The 17911-nt window shown below is 46.5% G+C and overlaps 1 protein-coding gene across 3 annotated transcripts in view; it reads left to right on the top strand.

Annotated features, from left to right (window-relative positions):
- The window catches only part of SYT16 (synaptotagmin 16), a 95471-nt gene that overhangs the window by 43045 nt on the left and 34515 nt on the right, over positions 1-17911 (top strand). For 2 of the 3 annotated variants that reach the window (XM_068682489.1, XM_068682490.1), the window contains 3 exons: positions 2974-3150; positions 14289-14331; positions 14562-15188. In XM_068682489.1, coding sequence (XP_068538590.1) covers positions 14633-15188 — 556 coding nt within the window. In that variant the 5' untranslated portion in view covers positions 2974-3150; positions 14289-14331; positions 14562-14632. The remainder of the gene's footprint in view (positions 1-2973; positions 3151-14288; positions 14332-14561; positions 15189-17911) is intronic. The other variant, XM_068682491.1, reaches the window with a different exon arrangement.

A 17911-nucleotide genomic window follows, 5' to 3' on the forward strand; every position in this document is an offset into this window, starting at 1 on the left:
TTTGAGGGAAATGCAGGAGCAGAAGCAGCGTTGTGATGCCTTGTGCTTCCTTGTGTCCTCTGCCAGATGTCTCCTGTTCACCTCTCTTCTTTGATTTCCTCTTTCCTGACCTGGGGCCCTTCACGCTGCACCTCGTGTTTGTTCTGCAGCAGCGTACACAAAGGTGTGCAGTTTGCATGCCCTCAGCCTGCCAGCTGTGTTAACACCATTTCTTGGCTTGCACTCTCACCTGGGGCTGCAGAACATGGGGACTCGCTGTGGCATTTCACAAAGGTGTCTACAGCATTAATTGCTTGGCTTAAAAATGGGTAAATGACTGGGAGAAAGTCCTGGCTGAATGGGCTGTTCATGTCCCAAAGAACACGGTGACCATCTCCTTCCTGGCCTTGGGTGCCCAGAGCATGGACCAAGAACTGAGTGCCAGCTGCTCCTTCTCTGCTTGCCCTCGGGCACGGTGCATCACCCAGTGCTGTGAGGCTGGATGTTTAACTTGGGCAAGAAGCTCTGGCACACTCCAGTGATACTTTAACATAAGTAAGGTGTAGTTCTGAGCAAGCCAGCACAGCTCTACCCCAAATCAGTCCTGAAATGATTTCCCAGGCTTAGGCTGGAGCTCTGTGGCTGCAGAGAAAGCCCTTCTGCTGAGGGCAGAGCTGGGCCCCGTGCTCAGGGCCATGTGCAGGTGCAGCTCATTTTCTCCCTGATGACAGAGGAGCCGAGCACCAGTGTGGCTCCTGTCCCAGAGGAATACGTGCCTCCAGCAGGAGCCAGGTGCAGAGATGTAACGTTTCTGCCCACGTATGCGAGACAGTGCTCAGGTGCAAACTCGCAGCCCTCCTTCAGAGATGCTGTGGCACAAACCACTAGTATCTGGCACAGATAACATGGGGGAGAGAAGAGGAAACTTCTGCTTAAAGCTGTGGGACAGGAGGCATGAGCTCCTGTGCCTCGTGCTGCAGAAGTCCCAGCCACCTCCTCGCAGCCGTGCAGACCCTCCTTGGGTGGGTGCTGTGCAGGAGTGACCTGTGCAGGGGGTACCACGTCCTGCACCACGGAGCTGCGGTGGTCCTTTGGGGTTTTGCAAGGTGCTGTGCAGCTCTGTTGGAGAAAGGGGCTGGACAACTGGTGTGCAAAACTGTTGGTGGCTTGCTCAAGAAAAGGAAGAGTCAGCAATGGGACCCAGCTGGGCTGTCATATATATCCTGGGTTTATGGCTACTTTGATTTATACTCAGCTCCTTTGATTCAGACTTGGCTCCTGCAGCCACTTCACGGTGACTTCAGCAGCTGAAAATAGCTGCTGGGTGCATCGCTCAGCTGCGCCCGGCGCTGGAGGGAACAGGGCAAGTTTCAGCCCCAGCTGCAGACCTGCTGCCTTCACGGGCCCTGCTCACTGGGCTGGCACAAGGGGATGTAGATGTGTCCACCAGAGAAGTGACTGTGCCCATACAGAAGAGAGCAAGGCGAATGCAGGTTTGATGGTGTTGTCATTTGAGCTGGCACAATTCAGCGCACATTTACGTTCCCTCCTTGTGCTGCAGTGAGCGAGGTCGGAGCCAGCTCCGGGGTTTGTGTAACCCCTGTTAGGCTGGGCTCAGCCCCCAGCGCTCCTCTGCTTTTATGTGGGCTGCTGCTATGCGTTTGTGGGTTTTGTTTCCAGTTAAGGCACATTGCCTGGTCGTAATTCAGTTTTTTTAAAATCCCCAAGATCGTAGTCCTAGAGTGCGCGCTCAGGGCTGTAGCTGGAGATGGTTCAGCTCTTCCAGCCCCAGCCTTTTGCTGAGTCAAGCCTTGTAAACTCCCAGTGGGTTGTTTCGCAGGCAGGGCTGGCTCTGTTTACATCCTTCCCAACTGCTCATCTCAGCTATGAGCTGTAGCTTTACAAGCACAGGCATCCCTGGTGTGCCACTGATGCTGCTGATGTTTCATTTTTATGGGATCTTTGACTTGAATTGGACAACTGAACCTCACCTCTTCTTGGTGAAGTAATTACCAGAATAACAAGCCAATTTATTTACTTTTTTTTTTTTTTTTTTTTTTCTCCACGGCACTTACAGTTTTTGACGTGTGTGCCCTTGCCGTCCACACTGGATGATCTATGCGGTGTTTGTCCCTTGTTTTGGCATTTTGATATGTGTGAGAGAGGTGAAATGGCTTTAAAAGCTTTTTGCTGGCGCCTGCGGTTTTTTGCAGACCTGGTGGCACAGTGGAATGTGATGAATTGAAAGAAGACTGTTTCTCCACAATGTAACGTGGGGATGTTGATGTATAGCACTAGGTCGTCAGCTGGTGCAAGTCCCCAAAACTGATACCGGGGGAGCTAAACTGAATTGCCTCAGCAGGAGCCTGGGAACGCTGTGCCTCCGTAATATACCTCCTTCAGGGTAAAGTAACAGGTTAATGAGGCTCACAGGCTAGACATTAACCTGTTTCTTAGTAAATGTGGTGAAGTTAATGAGTGCCATTCCAGCATTGTCTGCTGGCTTTAGAGAAAATATACAAATTCCAAAGGAGGCGTTGGGCCTTCTCCCCCGGAGCTAATCCTCCCCACAGCGCTTAATACAGGCCCAGGAATGGTTTATGGCCAACAGCACTTCCTTGGCCAGGTCCTTAGGGCCAGTATAGATTGAGAGTCCCCTTTTTGAAGCCAGTGGACTTCTGCACTAATAGAAAATTTGTTGAAACCAGTAAGTCTCCCGTGATGGAGTTCACCATGTGACAGAAAGGAAGACCCTGATCAGAATGGGGTTTGGTGCGTAACGTAACCCTATTGTTGATGTTCTCAGAAGTCTGGCCCAATATGGGTGTTGTAACCATCTAACACAAGTCCAAATTCTGCTGAAATGTGTTGCTATTTCTTCCGGGGATGAGAACAGGAGGCAGAGCTATGGATGCAGATGTGGTTAAACCCATCTTTCTCTGGGCAATTTCTCCCAGTTGTGCTGATATTTTCTTTCTGAATTTTTCTTCCTAGTTACTCCTAAGGCCACTGGGTTTTTGTCTGTAGTTGGAGACTTCGTTATCCTCCTTGCCGTCCTCTTCCTCTTCATCAACAAGAAGCTCTGCTTTGAAAAGAGAGGTGGACTCTCATGCCTTGAACAAGGGAGAAGAAAACACTACAAAGAAAAGTCTAGAGTTCACGAGGGCCTTGGTAAGTATCACAGTATTATACCGCCTTTGATGTACAGAATCTTCTCGAGGCTTTGATTGCAGAGAGGATAGAGATAGAGCCATTTGCTGTGTCTCGGGTTATTTGCGTGGAAAACAGCAGGGTTTGGGGTAGACTATAGTAACCTCCAAAACTTGATCAAATGGATATGCAATTGCTACCAGGCTCCTATTATCTTAGCTGTCTGGAGTACTCTCTTGAGAAATGGAGGGCTGCACTGGGGAAAAAACACTCCCTGCTCTCTGTCTGTTATGGGAGTGTTCTGTTAATCCAGTGAAGAACAAAATGTGAACAATTCTAAGTAACGGCACTGCCTTTCTGCTCCTGAAGGATGTGCCTGTCCTGGTTTTCCTGCAGTAGCTATTACATGCTTTTTCATGCATTTGTTCTTGTCTGGAAACATTATGTCTTGGGTAAACCCATGAGTCCTGGAGTCAAAATAACTGTAAGAGTGCCCATCAGGGAACCTTACTCTGTTGCAAAAATAACATTTTAATGTTTCTTGGCTGTCAGAAAGGCATCTATTCTGGTAATGGTGGTAAGTGAGAATTTGGTAATTTCATCACACATTTATTTGTAAATTTGCATGTCCTAAGCATACAGTCATTGAAACAATTAGCCAGGAAGTGGCCTCGGAAGCCTCACAATTAAAAGGTTGTCTTCTTAGAGGTTCAGTCATAAAGGTAATTGTAGAAAGGCACAATCGCACAGCCTGGAGCCTCTGGAGCTTTTCTGATGTACTTTATGCCTTGTACATTGAGTTCAGCATGGCTTTTGCAAGGGACTTGGTCTCTGATTATACTTTAAGAGTCCAGGACTTTTGAGCAAGCAAAGGCTCGGATGTTGTGTGTGATAGGAAGTCAGTAGGACTCTCTGGTTCTTTCTAAATGTATTAAGTGAGCCAGGGTCAGGCTGATGGCACTCACAAGTTACAAAAGCAAATGGTGCTTCCAAGTCTCCCCTGCTAAAATTTTTTGACTTTGACATTTCTAAGCAAAGATTGTGTTGTGTTTTTTTTTTTTTTTTAAACCGTTTCCTTCATCAAGATTATATTTAAGTCTTTCTTCCCTTCTCTTCCCCTCCCATCAAGTAGTGTAAAAATGTGGCTTTTATTTCAGTTTTTAAGATGACACATCTCGCAGGAATGTGTAGGCGTTGACATTCTATGGAGCTGTCACAGGCTATCATGTAAACATGTATTTGCAATGCCTTTTAAAATGTGAATTATTAATAAACAGGGTGGCTTGCTTTTTTTGTTTTGTTCCTTCCGAATTTTGAAGGACAAAAAATTGCTTCCCAGCTGACACACTCGATGGCAATTTTCATTTCAGACTAAATCTTATGTGTCTGAGTAATAAACCTTTGAAAACATGGGTTTATAATGGAAACACTAATTCAACTTTAACTACAGCTGTGCCGTACAAGCAAAATACCACACACATTAATGAGGTGCTAAATCTGATTCGGTGGAGGAATGTGTTGTAATCATTAATTACAATAGAAACTTAGAGTTGGAGCCTCTTTTTTTTCCTGTTCCTACAAAGTCAGCCTGGTGAGCTGGAGCTAAGAGCTATTTAAAAATATCAGGTCTCTATATTTAGTTTAAATTTTACCATAGCGTTTTGATACTTGCAAGGCCAATATGGAATATACGTGTAGGAAATGCTAATGTTTTTAAAGGACAGCAGCATGAGAAGATAGATTAAACCCGGGGCTGACATAACATGTCATATGGCAAACGCAGAAACCTGGAACCTGAGCTTGGGCTGGGAAGCCAGGAAAGCCAGTTTCTGGCACAGCAATTGCCTGGTGAGGGAGCTCTCCCAAGAGGAGTGTTGACAAGCAAGAGTTGGTTTCAGTCCTACTTTGCTGGGTAGAAAGGATCAGGATGGAAGTGTTTGTGACATGTAATTTAATGGGTAGCATTCACTTTTCCTGTTCTCAGCTTGTTTCTTCTGGTGAGCTGTGTTTATTGCAAGGAGATCCTGACTCTACAGGCTCTGCTGTTCTTTAACATGTAAGCTGGTAATTGTTCTTCCCAGTTCTGAGCTCTCAGACTGGGGAAATCCTTTCACTTCTCCCCATCTGGAATCAGGAGTGGTTAGAACATATTGGTCTGCTGTGACTGTCAGCATTATAACAGATCTAAATAGGTCAGAAGGCATTTTGTGTTTGGCATGACCATAATTTCTGCAGTAGGATAAACCAAAATTTCCAACAGCATATGTAAACAAAGGCTGTAGCCTCTGGATGTTTCTGGGTTTGATGCATGTTTTTCTCTTGTCCTTGGGTCTGGCTGAGTTTTAACTTACCTACCAGTAAAAAAAAAAAAAGAGTTGGTATTGAAAAATAATTCTGCCTGCTTTGCACTTTGCAGGTGCATGAGCTGACATTCAGAAAATGTAGTGTGAAGTGTCAGAGTCTGTTTTGTTTTGTTTTTGCTTTTCTATAAAGAGCCTGACCTCAAAATGGGGTGTCAGAATGAAAGAGATGTTTCCGTCATCGTGGCTTTATGATACATCTGGCTGGTTTGTTGCTAATTTAATTGTAATTGCATACTTTGTGTCCTTATGAAAGGAACAAGAGAAGGGAAAAACCTTTGTAAAAATGATGATTTAATTGAAAACCTTTTAGAAGACTCCAGGACAAAGGCTCTTAATTGCTGGGACACAATGGGTAACTTTTCTGGTACTTGAGGCTTTTGTGGTTGCTACTCCTGACTCCTTCGCTGACCTTAGCAATGAGCCCATCTCTTGCACAAGGATGCTCTGCCCCTGATGGCCTCATCCTCAGCTGCAGGAATCCATTTGCTGCTTGAGCTCTTCTGGACATAATCACCCTGTATTTTGGACAGGCTTGGCACTGCAACAGAGAGCTTAGAGCAGGCTGCAAAGCTGGACAGAGAATTTGGTAAAGGCTTAAGTGAGAGAAGGGTAGCACAGAGCTGAAGTCACATTTATTAAGCTTGCTTGGCTATGCCCAAGTATGTGGATGGTGGCCTGAACAAGGAGGGAGGACCTTCCCTTGATCAGAGGCCTGACGTGTCAGTGGATTCTTGTGTGAGGCCTCTTTTGGGGCTGTGATGGTTCAGTGTCCCATTTTGTAGTGTGGATTTCATGGCTAAGAGGTGGTGATGGTGTTCTTATGGTTGGTGTTTGCTGTGTTGCTGAGCCCTTTACTTCAAAAGTTCATGTGTGAAGTTCCCCACAGAAACATGCAACGATGCTGGGCAAACCCTATGTAAAGGGCTGTATTGAACCGTGTGCTTCAGTGCCATGACTCAAAAAAGAAAAGGGCCAGCTTTGTTCTGTACCGCGATCTTCATGTAATGATGTGACCAGAGACCAGGAAAACAATTGTGATTTTCTGACTGTGCTCTGTACAAAAATATTCCAGTTGCACCTTGCCTTGAACACTTGGCACAGTGTTAAACCTGTACTATTGATGTGTGAAATCTGCTTAAACATCATGAGATTTGAAGAAACCTTTCTCCATTTTTCTTTCTGTCTCATCAGCCTTGAGAGCGCTTTCAGTTCATGTTCTCAAGCTGTTCTGCACAGCCCCTGCTCCAGCCTCCGGGGCTAGAAACATACTTTAAATAAATAAATGGAGTTGCAGTTCTTACATAAACCACTCGTCTTCAGTAGCTGAGGCTTTAAGGAACTGACACCTGTAAAAGTCAGGAGCAGGAAGGGCAGCAGCACTGCCTGTTGGCCCTGCTTTGTCAGCATGGCCTGGGCCCAGCCTGGAGCTGAGAACATCATGTGCAGCTTGTGAGGCCTTGGTATGTTAGAGGCTCAGCTTGATGGCTAAAAACAGGTAACGTGGATATGGCGTGATGGTACCACTCTGGTATGCACAGTAGGCCTTCTTCTTCCAGTGGTAAGTGGTGGAAGACAAAAATGTGCTTTTCCAAAATGAATAAACCTCTGGCTGGTCTTTGTAACCCTGACACTGCGGGTCCAGGAGCTCTGTGCAGACTGAAGATGTCACCTTGTCGAGGCACGTGGATCCTCCAGGCTCCCTGAGCAGCCAGGGGCAGGAGGGAGAGGAGCTCTCGAAAGGGAAATTTCTCAGTGCCGAAATGAAGCTGCTCTTCTAAATTGCTTTCTCTCTCAGTCGTCTGGATAGAGGCTCTTAAGAAGAGTGCATGGGGAAGTGTGAATGTGGCCACTGATGCCTGCCTAGATAGCAGAAAGCCTGGCCTGCAACAAGGCTGAATTAAGGGTAGAGTAGCTGTGGGAGCAGTTACTGAGTCAGCAGGGACAGCTGCCTGCTTGGATCTGTGCCTCTGAATCCTTTTAAATCATCTGAAACCAGACCCAGTTCTCCCAGCAACCCCTCAGCCTCCCAGTATGACCAGCAGGACCGGCGCTTGGCTTCACAGAAGCGACAGGAGATGGCAGGTATGGACTGAGCCATCAGTTTATGCAAAATGGTAATGAGGAGCGGGTTGTCACCCACTTCTTTTGGCAGCCAGGGCTGCGGTTCCCAAACTGTGCGCTGCCTGTGGTGGTCCACACCATCAGTGCAGCAATTTCCATAGGCTGTGCTACCGTGGGGCAAACGTGGGGGAAGGAGGAGTAACAGCAACCGGGTGACTCCTCAAAATGTTTCTGAAATAACGTAATTGTGTTAAGCAGCTAGACAGGCTCTCCCACTGCTGATTTCCATGCAAGTAATTGCTCTGATTGACCCCGGCTTGTTCAGTTCCTGCAGGCTGGGTAGCACGAGTGCGGGCGGAGTGGGGACTCGGGCTGCTGGGTCTGCTCTACGAGAACAGCTTGACAGCACAGGTGGGTGGGCTCGAGTGGCGGTGTAAGCTGGTGTTTCTCCAGCCTTTTGAACTTGTGATTTCCTTTTGGATCTTCTGTCTTCATGCAAGCCGACGAATGACAGCAGCTCAATTACAGAATGTGCTGTAATTTCTGACTGCAGGTTTCTACTTTCATTCCCCTAATCCAGTAATTACAGACATTTTGCACTCCTTTACATTGAAAGAACACGGTTGCCACTACTAACACCAATTTTCTAATACCCCAACAATCTGTGACTTCCTTTATGCCCTTTTTGTAACACTTGGTTTGAGAAATAAAAGTAATGGAATTTATGCATTGTTGATTTGTTGTACTACTGCTTAGCACAGAACTGTTTGTTGGGTTTGTTTTGTGTGTGCCTGTGGTGACAAGTGGTTATTTAACTTCAAGGGACCTGATTTTGACTTGGAGGACACGACTCGCTTCCGTAGAATAACCCTGGGGTTACATCAGTGCTGAGACAGAATCTGGCTCCCTGGTATACCCAGGCCAAGTGTTACGGGCAAGGAAGGTGTTTCCATCCTTGCCTCCTGAAAATCCACACAGGGTTGACATTACAATTTTGCTGACAGCCCTGTGCACTCAGTTACAGGTTCCCTGTTTTGTGAGCACTGCTCTTGATGCAACAGACACACCTCTGACTTCAGGACATTTCACAGGTCACCATAGGAAACCACTGGCAGTGTCTCAGACACATCGCTGGTGGAGCTTCTGATGTTAGTATCTGGATGCTGGACTTCAGGGAGCACTTTTGTCTGAATTTGTCATCATTCCTCTCTACTGTGGAGAGATCTGGGTTTTTGAAAAAGGCTCGGTGGTTTTCAGCAATTAATGTCACATTTGCATAATAGCGTTTCTCTGTTATCCCTTTCTTCTTCTACCTACCTGCTGGAACAGTGAGGATCCGTAATTAGTTGTTGCCATTATTTTTAACAAGAGGAGAGCTTGCGACAAAAGGATTGGGAAGAAAGATGGAAACACCGTGGGGCGAAAAATACTGACCAAAACCACTTCTGCCATTTGGGTATCACTTTTTTACAACTAATTTGGCACAGCATCAGTAGTAGCGAGCTGCCTGCAAAGGCATGAGATGATCTGGGAGTAAGAAATAAGTCTGCAGGCTTCCCCTGCTCAGGCTAAGTGCTGTTCAGCAGGGTGACAAGTGGCTATTTAAATGTCTGTCTGATCTCATCTTTGTTTTTGCTTTGCCCTTTAGGGGGCTGCAGGAACTGTGCTTTGCTTCAGAGGGTTTAGGACCTGTTGATTTGTAGCCTGTGAATCATTTTTCTGGGTACGTGCTGTGGACCTGTCTAAACTGGCAACCCAGCAGCAGTACTCAAAGTTTCAACTGTGGAAAGTTAGATTCAGCAACCTGTCCAAAGTGCTAACAGCTTTTTGATACAACCTCCTTGGCAGTGGCAAAGAAGGTGCATCTTCATGAACAGTGTTGGGGCAGCAAAAGTGCCTTCTGACCTTTGGAAGCTGGGAGCCGAGTTTCTCTTGTGTCTCAGCACAGGACACTGCTTTCCCAGGCAGAGAGGTGAGGCTGTGTTTCAGGAGCAAGCACTTGCTGGAAAATAGTTTGTTATGTGCTGGAACGCTGTTTTCAACCTGTGCTGTACCAGCCTCCCTGCAAGGGGGCAGTTTGGTGGGTTTGCACTCACACAAAGTGACTGAAGAAAAGGAAGTTTGTGCCTGCACAACAATCTGAAGGGAAATTGCTACAACAAATGCACATCTAATGGCAGGTTTTAGGACTCTGTATATCAAGAAGATTGAAAGACACTTTGCTAATATTACAAAACCTATGCATGGTGGTAGTGTTTGAAATTCTGCTAATAGTCTTTTTTTAGCTATCCAGTAATTGCACCTCTCAATGGGAACGCTGCTCAGGAGTAATGATCCTATCAAGACAAGGGAGTATAGATTGTAGTAAAGGTTATGATGGTTTCTGCGAAAGGCTTAGCATTGATCCTTTCAGCTATCTGATTTTCCAAGAGGAAAAAAAAACAACAACAACTTTGAGTTAAGCAGGCGGTTCAATGAGAAAATTCTTATGGTTAGTTTTAGAAGATGGAACTTGGAGTGAATTTGCTAAACTGTTTTTTTTTTTTTCCTCTCTTTATTGATGAATGCTTTTAAAAAGAAATGGATTTTTCTTTCCCACACATTTCAGATGCTCGTCTCAGTTCTTCCTCCCCCCCTCCCCCCCATGCAAGTCGAAATTGTTAGAGAATTGAAAAGTAAAAATCTGTAACATTGAAAAGGCCATGTTGTGAAATATATCATAAACACCCTGTTAGAGCAGTGCTTGCTAATTAAGGGAGATTGCTCCTGGGAAACAGCAAGCCTGTAACAGAGATCAGCCCCCTTTGATCCTCTGTAGAGTTTGTCAAAACCTTGCCTGCCTAAACTTGTCTGCAGCTTGTTACATATTTTATCCATCTGCTGCAAGGCCAAAAATAAGCAATTTATAATTCAGCTGAACTCCAGTTGTTCAGCAGATCACAGACTGAGGAGCCTTCAGTACGAGGAGAGGACAGAAGAGAAGCCAAGCACCGGCTGAGCAGAGAGGGACTATGCTGGGTTGTGGTCGTACAGGTGTGTCCCTGGTGTGGCTGCAAAGCAGCTTGGATTTTTCCAATGAAACACGCTTCAGTGTCTGTCTGTTGTGTATATATTGAAGTCAGAACGTTTGTGGGGGTTTGCAGCTTTAATCCGGATGGATTTCCCAGGACTTGGTTAGAGTAATGGATCATAGAATATCCTGAGTTGGAAGGGACCCATAAGGAACATTGAGTCCAACTCCTGGCACCGCACAGGTCTATCCGAAATTTTGGACCATGTGGCTAAGTGCACAGTCCAAATGCTTCTTAATTCAGACAGGCTTGGTGCCATGACTACTTCCCTGGGGAGCTTGTTCTAGTGTGCGACCGCCCTCTTGGTGAAGAACCTCTTCCTGATGTCCAGCCTAAACCTCCCCTGACTCAGCTTGACACCATTCCTGCAGGTCCTATTGCTGGTGATTATGGAGAATAGGTCAGCACCTGCCCCTCTGCTCCCCCTCATGAGGAAGTTGTAGGCTGTGATGAGGCCCCCCCTCAGCCTCCTCTTCTCCAGGCTGAACAGGCCCAGTGCCCTCAGCCACTCCTCATACGTCTTCCCCTCTGGGCCCTTCACCATCTTCGTCGCCCTTCTCTGGACACTCTTGACAGTTTAATGTCCTTCTTGTACTGTGGTGCCCAAAACTGCACGCAGTACTCAAGGTGAGGCCGCACCAGCGCAGAGTAGAGTGAGACAATCACCTCCCTTGACAGTGTGCTCAGGGGGCCAAGAAGGCCAACAGCATCTTGGCTTGTATAAGCCGCAGTGTGGCCAGCAGGGCTAGGGAAGTGATTGTCCCCCTGTACTTGGCTCTGGTGAGGCCGCACCTCGAGTACTGTGCTCAGTTTTGGGCCCCTCGCTACAAGAAGGACATCGAGGTGCTGGAGTGGGTTCAGAGAAGGGCGACGAAGCTGGTGAGGGGCCTGGAGGACAAGTCCTACGACGAGTGGCTGAGGGAGCTGGGCTTGTTCATCCTGGAGAAGAGGAGGCTCAGGGGCGACCTTATCGCTCTCTACAGGTACCTCAAAGGAGGCTGTAGCGAGGTGGGGGTTGGCCTGTTCTTCCATGTGCCTGGTGACAGGACGAGGGGGAACGGGCTAAAGTTGCGCCAGGGGAGTTTTAGGTTGGATATTAGGAAGAACTTCTGTACTGAGAGGGTTGTTAGGCATTGGAACAGGCTGCCCAGGGAAGTGGTGGAGTCACCGTCCCTGGAGGTCTTTAAAAGACGTTTAGATGTAGAGCTTAGGGATATGGTTTAGTGGAGGAGTTGTTAGTGTTAGGTCAGAGGTTGGACTAGGTGATCTCAGAGGTCTCCTCTAACCTAGGCAATTCTGTGATTCTGTTACCCATACTTTCAGATCTGAACAGCCTTCTGTGGCAGTAAGATGTGTGTATGCACCGTGTTTGCCCCAGCCTGCCTGGTGCATGACAGCTGCAGGTTCAAGCCTCAGCTGCCTCTTTGGGATGCCTGAGGGACCGCATCCAGGCCCTGCAGGTGATTGCAAATCACCGCTTCAATTCTGTGACGGAATTAAATTCACACTTTAAAAAACCCGTCAGCCTTCACGTTTGTGGTGCCAGCCTCCCTGCCGGGGAATCTGTTGTGTGGCGCGGCGCTGGCTGCCTGAGCCATGGGGCAGTCAGCCACAGCATCCAGGAGACGTGGAACCAACTGGTAGCAGCTCGGAAATAAGTAAGAAGAGAAGCAAGGTATTACCTGCGAGGATATCACAGGTCTGCCTTCCGTTGGTATTTTGGAACAGATCAGAGCTTCGTTTTCGCAGCCATATGCTTTCTCTGCACTGGTTAGCTGTCGCTCCTGGATGCCTGCATCCCTCCGAGGGCTACTGCTGTCGTGTTCCTTGCTGCTGAGATGGAGACAGAGCCTTGGGAAGCCCTCTTTTCATCAAAATCAGAGACTCGTTTGCCGTTCCCTGTAAATAATTGACTGGCTAAAAACGTATCCTGTAACTAGTACTTACTGACCCAAATTTACCTCCTTCCACATGTCAGGAAATCTCGCTGTCTAAATTACCATCGCTTCCCGGTGACTGCTGCGGTGCTGTGACTTCCCAGTGCCATGCATTATGCCTGGAGCGTGTGATCAGCTCTGCGAGAAAATGAGTTGCAGAGAGCAGCGAGGCTTTGACAAGGGCAGGGCTGGGCACGGAGGGTCAGTGAAAGGGAGCAGCTCACCTGGGAGCCTGTGTCACGACATTGTCTGCTCTTTGCCAAAGGTTTAATGCATGGCAGGGAGCATTGCCTGTGCCCCAGGGCTGGGTCAGAGGCCAGCAGCTGGCAGGTAGGTGCTGGAGTGTGCCCAGAGCCAGAGGAGTTTGTTACAGCCATCAGCTTTTAAAGGGGCTTTAGTGGCCTGTTTATTTACTGTCCTTGGTAGGACTGCAATTTAAAGTACGTACTGAAGCAGATAATAAGCTTGTTGGAAGTGTCTGCTCCGTAAGTCAACATCACTGGACAAAATTACTCAGGAGAATTATTCAGTAGAGGCATTTCAAAATGTAAAAGACCTTTCAAGTCACTGATCTCATCCGTAAAGAAGCAGTTCCCCCCCCATAAAAGTGTAACCTCCTTCATCCATGCTCCATTTAAATATCCCAAACTGTCGTCTTCCCACGATATTTCTCTGAATATTGTTTAAAAAGGTAATGCACATTGCTGCTGATCTTATTTTCTTGCTACTCATCATGTATTTACCCTTTTATAGTTTGATTACTCCTGGGGCTCTAAGTTCAGCAAGACAAATTAATACTGGTATTATTATTATTAATAATACTGCTGGGATTATTTCATTTTTGAAGCTTCTTTTTGCATCTTTTTAGTTCTCTGTTAGCCCCAGATCTGCAACTATTTAATTCTTTCTTCCTAAACCCATCACGCTGTGTGTGTAGGCTTTTTCTTCCCCGAGTCCCTCAAAGAATGTCTGTCTTGTGATAATCTGGGAAAATGTGTAATGGGCAAAAAAAGGCACCTTAGCTTTCTGCAAGTTATGACAGAAAAAAAAGACCAATGTTCTTATTTAGTATTCAGGAGAGCTTTAGGAAAGCAAGCTATGGAAAGCCTGATTCCATCTCCAGCTTCAGAGAAATCATGTCTTGGAGTTCATCGCAACCCAAAGGTCAATATTTACAGTTCTCCAAATGTGTGGTTATTCTGGGTATGACAGAGCTTAAACAGCAGTTAAAAATATACCAACTTTTATAAATCTCTTATCATGATTGTTCTGCGCTGAAGAAGTGCTATAAGGACCTGGGCTGTGTCTAGGACAGCTTCATAGTGAGGATGTGGCTGAAGCAGGTAGCTTATTCCAGCCACTGAGGGTTATAATGGGATACAGACCAATGCTGTTGTTAACTTGCTCCTGTTACCCGTGATTTTGTATCTGTAACATCCCACCTCCTGTCTTTTGTTCATTTCTGTGAAGGGCACAATTACTCTGCATCGGGCAGAGAGGGTTTCCGTAAAGCCTTTCTGAAATAAAGCATTTGAGGTGGTTTTCTGCCACAGGCTGGCTCTGCAAGCTTTGGGCCCGTCAATTGAATCAAACAAAACATAATTCTCCCCAAATTTTCCATTCTTCCCTTTCCCCATCTGGACACGCTAAGGGTGTGGTAGAAGTCAGGACCAGGACGTTATCTGAGATATTTTGACTGTTTTGTTTTGTGCTTTATCTTTTACCAGGTCTGTTGATGGCTGTAACCAGAATATGCATGCTTCAGAAAAGGTACTTTTGCTCCCATGTTCTATGTTTGTTCTTTTATATAAGGTTTAGCAACTCTGCAGGAATATGTGTGATTTGTCCATCATTTCTGGATTTCTAGCGGTATTCTCAATGGGTGGAAGTCATTTTTCCATTTCTCCTCTCAGATCTAGACACCTTAGGTAGATAATGTGTTGGCAGGTGTTGATGGACAAGCAATTTGCAGTAATCTCTTCTGATGCTTATTCTTGTAGCTCCCTGAATTATAAGTGACATGCTGGCAAAATCGAACAACTGATCACCAGATACCGGCATAGTGTTAAACATGGCTTCTGAGGCTGCCCAAAATTTCCTCCAGCCACTGTCGTCTTGGATGTCTCAAATATACGAAGCTCTCCAGCAAGCAGGAGACTCGATATCAGCTTCATTGCTGAATTTGAGCGGGGTGGGTCGTAAGTCAGAGGAAGAGAGAAACCGGGACTTGGAGGACAATGGAGGAGTTTATGAGGATTATTCTGAGGAATCAGAAGATGAAATACACATGGAGCTGTGGGATGAGGAATACACATATCCTAGAGAAGACGGTCACATTGGGGGTCCTGGTCTTGCTTCACAACCCCTCACTAGTGGCTCTGACCTGGCTCTCCAGAGGCAAAAATGGGTCAAAAATGCCACCAGCTTACCAGAGCAAAGTGTTGAAAGCACCAGGCCTTTGGTAGCCAATGGATCCCACTGGACGAATGAAGATTTCCAGCCACATGATCGGCTTCCTACTATTGCTGAGGAAGAAGGTGAGCCCTCTGTGAGGGTCAGAGACCATGAGAACAACCTCAGCGTGAGTGGCTCCACAGAAATTCATAATGGCAAGGCAAGGTTTGCAGGTAAGCGCCTTTCAAACACCCAGACAACTTCTCCACTGTTGATTTGATGCAGTCACTAATCTGCTCGTTTTGTTCAGTGTTGTCTTTGTTTCTCACAGATAAAACAGAACCCCAACAAAAATACCAGAAAAATCTAACCATTCCCTCTTACATTTCCAGTTCTTTTCTTGTTCATGAGATGGATCTAATTGAAATGAGTGGAAATCTCCAGGATAAAATGCCATGTGTTAGGTGCCACTCAGGCCCTGTTGCAGTAGCATGGAGTAGTTTTCTCACCCCACCATGTTTTGTTTCAGGTAGCAGGATCCTTCAAAGAGAGTGTTTAGCCTTAAGCCTTTGCTTTGAGAACCATCTGCCTTTGCGTCATTGCTATTAAAGATATATATAATCTCAAACCTTGTTTCTTTGTGCCAGGAATCTCAAGATGTTACTGTGCCATGTGCTGTGAAATGCTGTACTAAAAAGTCCCAGCCATATCTCATGATTTTATGGATGAAAGGCTCCCAAATCATTTTCCTCCCCTCCCACCACCCCCACAGGCTTTTGAAATAAAACTGAAAAGGACAGCAGGCAGGAGATTATGGGATGGAGAAATGAATTTGGTATTTTCGGTTTTAAATAGACCTAGCTGTGACTTCTGATCATCAAGTGACACGAACAGCTTCTCAGGTCGTGCTCAGAACTGAACCTCAGCCACTGGAATTGTACCCGGTAGATACCTCTGTTGGTGTGGCCAGAGCTTCCCTGGGCACAGAAGGCTGATGGAGATTTGTGTCCTAACCAGATGTAGGAAAGCTGCAGTCCTGCTGGCACCACCTTGGGGTCTTGCTGGGGTAAAGCTGCTCCTCGGGAACAAATTCCTAAGGTGGTGGTTAACGGGATGAAGGCAGGGAGGTTTACAGTATGAAGCTGGTGGGGAACTTGAGACTTGCTGAACCTCTTCTGAGCCTATTTTCAAATATCTGATATCTAAGAGGTTCTGCCTAACCATCAGGAGGCACTTCTGTGCTGTGTGGGTGATGGAGCACTGGCACAGGTTGCCCAGAGAGGCTGTGGGGTCTCCTCCTTGGAGATCTTCAAAAGCCATCTGGGCATAGACCTGGGTGGCCCTGCTTGAGAAGGGGCTTGGGCCAGATGCCCTCCAGAGGTCCCTGCCAACCTTAACCAGGTGTGATTCTGTGATTGAAAAGAGCTTTTGGTCTGGCTGTTCTGTCCCCCAAGCTGGGGCTGCTTGTGTCATATAACAATTGAGTGAATATGGATTTGAGCAGGGCGTGCTGGAGCCACAGATCCCCCTGTACAAGTGCTACACAGGGCAGGTTGTCCTGTCTCTGCACTGTACACTCGCTTGCAATGGATGGGAGAAAAGGTGGTGAGCTCTCGGGGAGCTGGGGGCCAGAAGTGGGCTGCTCTCACTGTCAGAACAATTCCTCACCTGCAGGGACATCTGAGGAAGATGATTCTGAGGAGCACTGGGATGGACAACATGAATTTTCCGGTGAGATATGTAAGGCAGAGTGACACTGAGAGGTGCCCGGGTAACCTGTCACCCCAGCTGAAGGGGAGAGTTGCTGTGAGCCTTTTCCCAGCCGACAGCAGATGCTGACCACGTAGGTGCTGGGCTCTCTCCCATTACTTATTAGTTTTCCTTCTAGAGGACTAGGAGGCCTCACAGATCTCCCTGGCACCCACCTCGCTGTCACTTAGAGTGCTCTGCTTCCTCATGAAGCGCTTTAGAGGGCATTGCAAGGCTTTTTACACCAAAGGGATTGTCACCCTGAATGCTCCCAAATGGTCTTTTATCTTCTAATCTCGGCAGTGCCCTGCACAAAGCGCCATCCGGTGCTCTCGGTACCTGGTAATCGTGAAGCTGGCTGCTGGAGGGCTGGCACCCAATACCTTTCTTCTCAGAGCTCTCCAAGTTGTATAATAGGAGGGAAGGTGCTGAACTGTGGTTTGAAGATGCCCTCTGTGCGAACTCTGATGTGGGAGGACTCATTTTGCTCTTGCCAGCGACCCTTCTCTTCCAAAACACAGACATACTCTTTGTATTTCACGTCTTTCTTTGCATTTCCTCTTTTTCCTTTAGATTCATTCTCTAACATCAAGAGTGCGAACTCTTCTGACGGTAACCTAGACATGCAGGGAGGCTGCAATGCCCTGGCAACTTAAAATTTCACTCACGGATTAGAGTGATCAAAAGAAGATGTTTGAGGTATCTGTATTTCTGCTGGTTTTGTTACCTAACCCTAAGTGACAATGTAAGTGAGCATATGGACTTGCTGACATTCAGCAAAGGCGTTCAGTAGCATCGCTATTAGCTTGGAGCATTTTTCCTTGCATTTGGCATTTTTTCCTCGTTTCCACCAAATACATGTATCCTGTTTATCCTTATATTCTTTCAGAACATTGCATCTTGACTTTATTTCACTTAATGTACCATATTTCTCTCCACAATAGAATATTTTAAAGCTAAATTGGCACAAAACAGTTGCGATGCTGAATGCTTTTTGTTGCCATGGAAATATTTCTGGGCACTTACTGAAGACCTGGTTGCCAATAGTAATGTAACAGAGAAAATAGATATGCTTCATTTAGCAGCCACTGGTGATTAAAGAGCCACAGAAACCCGTTACAAGGTCATTCCAATATATAGTTTATTAGATTTAGGGGGGAAAAAAATCACCCTAGAAAAGAAAAGTTTAAAAAAAAAATTCAAAACA

Source organism: Anas acuta, chromosome 5 (genome assembly GCF_963932015.1).
Source record: "Anas acuta chromosome 5, bAnaAcu1.1, whole genome shotgun sequence".
Lineage (NCBI taxonomy): Eukaryota > Metazoa > Chordata > Aves > Anseriformes > Anatidae > Anas > Anas acuta.